We start from the raw sequence: 7,005 nt of genomic DNA on the forward strand, positions 1-7,005 counted from the left end.
TTTAATCTCTTTTTCTTCCCCGTAAACAGCATGCAGTTGTTTGAGGACCTTATTGCCCCATATAACAATGATGACCAGAGGGGGAATGAATTAGAGATCCCACCCTGGAGGATCAGTGAAAAGGACCTCCTAAACCACACAGCTAAGGTAAATATCATATTGATATGACATAATATTGGGATGATGGCGAGTTTTCATAGGAAAATGACAGTGCTTCTTGTGTACTATATAAATAAATAAATATATATACAGTGTATATATATATATATATATACTGTATATGTATATATATACTGTATATGTATATATACATGAGTTATTGGCTTCTACTAGAAGGTCAATATCCTCTATAGGCCAGCAAAATGTGGCAAAAGATCATGCGTAGAAATATTAAAAAAGAAAAAAAAAGGCAGAGAGCCTCAAGGGACAATAAGCTTCAACTATTTTATTCCCCTTTGGGGAAAAAAAGTTAAAGGGGTTGGGGACACATTTTTGACTGTGTGGGGAAACAAAGCTTGTAAAAGCAAAACATTGCAAAATTTTAATGAGATCGAGTTGTGAAAATGCTTTTTAGCCCAAATACTATATATGCATTTAAACAACAACAAAAAAGATGGGCTACCTCTTTAACCCCTTAAATCAATACCATGTGACGCCTCTACTCAGAAAGCCCGTGTTTTACCCTGGGTGTTGGGGGACTCGGCGTCGGGCCCTGTGTTGGAGAGATGGGATGCAGCCGTGGCCCGGGCCCGACCCGTGCTCAGGGCCGTCACATTAGAAAGAGATGGTGTGGGCTATTCCGGGTTGAGTGGCTGTTTAACGACTACGCCACCTGTGGTGTCTGGTGAAGGGCCACCAGCGCCGCTAGCAGTCCGCTGAGGCTCGATGTCATGGCAGCTAAAGTTATTACTGCTTCCCACAGGCGGAGCAAGGCCTCAGGGCAAGCAAGACAGAATGAAGGGGGGTAGTAGTAGCACGGGGAGTACGGGCACCGCGTCGCGTGGTATGGCGCGTAATGAACAATCCGGCGGCCATAGGGGTGAACTTCCAAGGCTTTACTCACTCAGAGATGTTAGCGGGAAGGCGACTCCCTGCTCCTCGCGGAGTCCAGCGGCCACCAGGGACGGGGGTCCGACTACCTCCGAGGAAGTCCAGTGTTCGGTTAGCGACCCTACACCAGAGTGTTCCTGCACTACAGACTTCACCCTTTCCCGTCTGTGCGTGTGTAGATAGGCCAGGTCTCCCTCTGAGCTCCTCTCAGGTGTAGGGCTCGGGTGGCAATTCCTCTCCATATGACGCCCGGCGGGATCCTCAGGGCCTAACCGGGCTTTCCCATCCTGGACATAGAGTACAAGGTCGGGTGTCGGGGGCCGGTACCCCTCTTGCAGCCGGAATCCCTCTGAATAGATCAGGTAGGCGAGGACAGGTGGCGTGCTCCGCTCCGTCTGCATCCTCCCCGGGACCCATTTGCTAGGGAGCCACACTCTAAAGCTCCCGGGCCTTCTTGATCCTGGTCCTTGGCCAGGTTGAGACATTCCTTGTCTGCAACCTATCTCTCATCCCAAAGATCAGTGTACGAGGGCTGTGTCCCATTCCGGTGCAGGCCCACACAGGATCTGCGCTCCCGGAGGGAAGTCACATTACACACAGTATTTTGACAGCACAGTGATGGCCGACAGACTAGCAAAGGCTAGACTGAAGGACCAGAGAAGAAGAACCAAAAAGACCAAGATCAAAGATGGCATTCTATTAAATATGAAATTTGAAGTGTCACTCACTAGTTGTTCCTCCACCCACACCCACTAACTGGTTCCTACCACTTTATGTTCCCCAGTCTCCCTGTAACCAGGGGAGCAGCACCTAGTGCATACTAGCTCCCTCTGGAGGAGAAATGTGGTGTTGGATGCTAAAAGGTTAGATCACAACCATCACACTGGCCTTACCTCAGAGGAGGAACACCACACTCCATTGAAAAAGTGCAGCATTCCTGTGGCGGTCGAACCCTCAGGGGCGCCATAACCACACACGTGCTTAATTATGGGGGTGATCGCATGTGGAGGGGGCTCGGGAGCTGATCTCCCCACACAGGGCAGAGAGTGGCTATATTTAATAGCCGACATCTGCCTCTAACAGACACAGCTGTTAACTATTTGAACCCCACTGTCGACCTCTAACACCAGCATTTAGATGAAACGCACACACTATCACTTACTGGCACCCTGTTTCATGATAGCAAGGTTACGTTGGTTTACCATGGCAGCTGGGGTCTGCTAAAGGCCCTTGTTGCCACCATCTTGGTATTCCTCAGAAGCACAACGATATGCTGAGCTCCAAAGGAGACCAAGATTTATAGTATATACTGAAATACCATGGTATTGCAGTATAAAGTATAAGAAATCGCACATTCGCATCTCCCAAAGGGACTAAAAAAAAAAGAAGTAAAATATAAGTTTTTAAAAATATAAAAAAGTTAAAAAATCTAAAAGTTCAAATTATCCCACTTTTCCCCCATGAGAAATAAAAAAAATAATAATAAAAAGAACAACAACATATCATTACCGCATTACTAGAAGTCCGATCTATTAAAATATAAAATTAATTAACACGATCGGTAAATGCCATAATGGAAAACAAATTAAAACGTCAGAAATGCATTGTTTGGGTCACCACTCTCCTCCCTAAAAATAATAATGAAAACAGATCGAAACGTCTCATATAGCCAAAAATGGTATCAATAAAACAGTCACCTTGCCACGTAAAAAAACAATCCCTCAAACAGGTCAATCAATGGAAAAACAAAAATGTTACGGATGTCTCGGTTAATGGAGACACGATCCAAAATTTTTCTTTTTTTAATTTCTGATTATTTTTTTTTCCTCCATTTAAATCAAAAAAAAAAAATCTATACTATACACATTTGATATTGCCATAATCATGCTGACCTGAAGAATTGTGATTCAAAGTAACTTTTACCATAAAATGTACGGCATAAAAACAAAACCCCAAAAAACATGTCAGAAGTGTATTTTTTCACAGTGTCACACACTTTTTTTTTCCATTTTTCAGTACATTGGATGGTAAAATGAATGGTTTCATTCAAAACCACAAGTTGTCCCCAAAAGAAAACACAAGCCATCATACGGCAATGTGGATGGAAAAATTAAAACATTATGTCTATCTGAAAAAAAGGGAGGAAAAAATGAAAATAGTCTGTGAAGGGAAGGGGTTAAAGAGGACATGTCACTTGCCATCATAAAAATGTAATTTTTGCAATTGGTGTAAATGTCTCTCTTCTTCTTAATCTGTCTTTGTGCTTCTCCATGCCTGAAGTATAGCCCTCTTCCCTCAATATAGATCTAGTTTATTAGGCATCTTTGGTGGTCTTCAAGAAGATTCCCATAAGGAAGACTTGATGACTACACCCCTTGAATAAAAAGACTAGATTTACATACTTGAAAGAGCGGACATGTCTCAGGCATGAAAGGCGTAGGAAGAAAAGAAAAACAAAGGCAGATTTAAGAGAACAGCAGCATTCAAAAAATACATATTTATGGCACGTGATGGGTCTTCTTTAAGGGGAAAGTTGCTCACCAGTTTAGATTGTGTGATGGGTGCAGCTGCTTTTGTGGTGTCCATATGTGACACAGTCAATTCCAATGGTGACAGCAGGCTGGGCGCCTCCGAATAGTGGAGGAATCCAGATGTTTAATTGTGGAACTTTATTTAATGCCTCAGTATTCAACACATTTCGAGGTATAACACGGCTTCCTCAGGTAAAATGAGACAAACGTTCTCCAAACTGAGGAAAACCAATAGCATTTAAGGAGAGAAGTACTTAAGATGTTTTATTAACATGACATGTATTTTCTTCTCAGACGGAACGATATGTCAGAATAAACGAGATCCTGAAACAAAACTCCCAGGATGCCGCTCTTATTGCAATGTAAGTGAAAAAAATGCAGAACGAAATGACAGGAAATTGTGGGTTTATTTTTATTTTATTTTTTGTCATTTGCAAAAAGTCTGGCCACGTACTGTATGCAATTCTGGTTTTCTTGCACCCTTCATAAACAGAACGGATGAGTACTTGCCTAAAAATTTTCAACTGTGAGAAAAGCAGATAAATGTAGGAAATTCACAAGACAATAAAAGGTGTTGCTCATCTATGTTCGATATTTCACCTGAAAAAACATACACTCCTCAACATGGGAGTTGCAACACCAATAAGGAGTATTTGAGGAGTTATGAAAATTACAGGATGGATAGACTTGTTAGTGATTTGCAAAAGGTAAAAAAATGGAAACAACACTTTCAAAACATCTCGATTTGTTCAGTATCGAATATAAGCACCATGTGGAGAAATACAAGTCTGCTATTAATGAGGCTATTAATGGTTGTCTGAAGAACGTCATGGCAGGTCGAATGCACTTGGGCACACAAATCAACATGATCCGCTGCTGGCAGCTCCCTTTGCAAGTGCCGACCAATGATGTCCCCAGATGTGCATAATGAGAGACAAGTCCGGAGATGCTGTACAGAATGGTAGCATGTTTAGGCCATACAAGTTGCTCACAGTAGTACGATCTACATGTAGACTGGCATTGCTACGTTAAAAAACAGCTCATCTGACACTTTGGAGAAATGGTCGCACCACTAGTTCCAAGATTGATCCATTCCGAACTGCAAGTGATATTGGATGCCATTTACCGACCATCAGTGGATCATGATGATTTGCCCAAGTGCATTCAGCATGGCAGAACATTCCTCAAACATCCATTAATAACCTCACTGATAACATGCCAAGGAGTGTGAGTGTATTTCTGCACGTGGGGCTCACACTTGATACTGAATATCGTATATCATATGCATATTATTAACAGAGCTATCAATCCTGTGATTTCCTGAATTCCACAACTTTTCCTTCTTGGCAGTTGTAATTTCAATGTTGATGATTGTAAGTATCTAATATGCTACAAATTCCTTTTGTACACTGTGTTTAAAAGAAAAACTACTTGCTGCTTTTGTTTAATAGAGATTAGTGATCCTGCCCCATAGTGTCCTCCACAATGTCTCCCTATAGTATTTTCTCTTTCATATACCCTATAAATCTGACAGATAACACCAAATACATACAAAATGCATTTGTAAGATGTGTTATTAGTCAGGTGCTAATACTGTACCCTTCTCTTATTCGTGTTACAGAAGCCTGCCAATTGCCATCAAATCAGCCTGTCCCAGTTCCCTCTACATGGCTTGGCTGGAAAGCTTATCTCGAGACATCGTCCCACCAGTAACTTTCATTCGTGGTAATCAGCAGGACACTCTGACAATATACTGCCAGTGAGCCTTGAAGAAAGCGGATCTTAAAGTTATGATAAAAATCGTGCTTACATTTCTTAAAAGAGTGGGTCGTCTTGCTGAGATTTGCTCTATGGTGCTGTAAATCCACTCTTATCCATAGCAACAGACTACCTTCCCTTATTTATACAGTGAATTGTAGTCTGTTACTAAGGAACACATTTTGTTTTTTCTGGAGAAAACCAAGTAGTGTTGCCCTAAATTCTCTCTACCTATGGGGTCTCTGCATGTAATATCACAATCTTTTATAAGGAAAGGGTGAGATGCAGCTGATGAAAATTAAGAACTGCATTTGTCAAATCTCAGTTAAGGAGGACCCTGTCATTTTTTTAGGCATCCCCCATGTAAATAGTCATTCTTTAACTGCAATAGTTGTAAGTTTATCAATTTATTCTATACTACTTAGATTTAATAAAAACTGTAGCTGTGGTTTTGGAATTGTAAAAGAATCTTGTATCACGTTATGCAGGAGATAAATATGTGTGTAGCTATATATAATACATAATAGATATATCTAAAGATATAACTATATATAGATATATGCATAGATCTATATATACACACATATATGTGTATGATAAAAGCACCCAAGTAATGGATTATGGATCTTTCTTATAACAAACAAGAAAAAAATAAGATATTATTTAAAGGGGTTTTACCATGAATAAAGAACATTTTAATTAATAGATCTTGGAATAATAATAAGTTCCACAATTGGATGTGTTAAAAAGAAATGTTCCTGTGCTGAGATAATCTTATAAATGTGTCCCTGCTCTATACTGTGTAATGGATGTGTCTGACCGTGCAGGAACATGGTCTGATCATACCACAGCTCCAGGGTAGGAGGAGCAAAAGAGTATACAGACATTACAGCACAGGATCACAGCTGATTCTTTTTGTGAGGTAAAACATTTCCCTGTCTGTTTTTAAGCAATATTTTACCTCAAAGAAAGAATCAGCTGCAATCCCATGCTGCCCTGTCTGTATACTCTTTTCCTTAATCCACTGCCCAGGAGATGTGGTATGATCAGACCATGTTCCTGCGCGGTCAGACACAACCATTACACAGTACACAGCAGGGACACATTTATAAGATTATCTCAGCACAGGAACATTTTTTTTAAACACATTCAATTGTGAAACATATTATTATTCAAAGATCTATTGGTTAAAATGTTGATTAAAATTAACTTTCTTCATGGGAAAATCCCTTTAATACAACTGAAGATACTTTTCTGGTCCAATGATGCCATCAAGGATTTTTTTGCTTGTTTAAGATAAGAGGTATTATTTTAACTTAGTGATCTTATGACATACAGGCATCCAGTACAGAAATTTACTGTCATAAATACGGTACTTTGTGAAGTACATGAAATGTAAATGGATTGTCTTAAGTTCTTAAAGAGATCAATTGCAAAGTGCTTGCAAAAAAAACAATTAACTTGGCAATTGACACCCTATTAAAAATCCTCACCATTCTCAAGAATGGAGGGCTTTTTAATTTTGTAGCCCATTGCCTATGTTACTGGCCACTGTACAGTCTTCAGAGTGGCCAGTTACCTATGCAAATAGCGTGCTGCTAGTAGGCTCTATGCTTTATAGCCTATTCATGGTGCTTTGAAGCTGGCCGGAGTGCTGGGTACGTCC

General features: G+C 40.5%; 1 protein-coding gene across 1 annotated transcript in view; it reads left to right on the forward strand.

The window, feature by feature from the left end:
• LOC141259075 (solute carrier family 12 member 3-like) overlaps nt 1-5,344 on the forward strand; it is a 30,934-nt gene extending 25,590 nt beyond the window's left edge. The window contains exons 24-26 of the mRNA XM_073674590.1: nt 30-147; nt 3,876-3,943; nt 5,203-5,344. Coding sequence (XP_073530691.1) covers nt 30-147; nt 3,876-3,943; nt 5,203-5,344 — 328 coding nt within the window. The remainder of the gene's footprint in view (nt 1-29; nt 148-3,875; nt 3,944-5,202) is intronic.
• Nucleotides 5,345-7,005: the final 1,661 nt, after the last annotated feature.

Source organism: Phyllobates terribilis, unplaced genomic scaffold, assembly GCF_046119375.1.
Source record: "Phyllobates terribilis strain yellow unplaced genomic scaffold, ASM4611937v1 Scaffold_1__5_contigs__length_1240528914, whole genome shotgun sequence".
Taxonomy (NCBI): Eukaryota; Metazoa; Chordata; class Amphibia; order Anura; family Dendrobatidae; genus Phyllobates; species Phyllobates terribilis.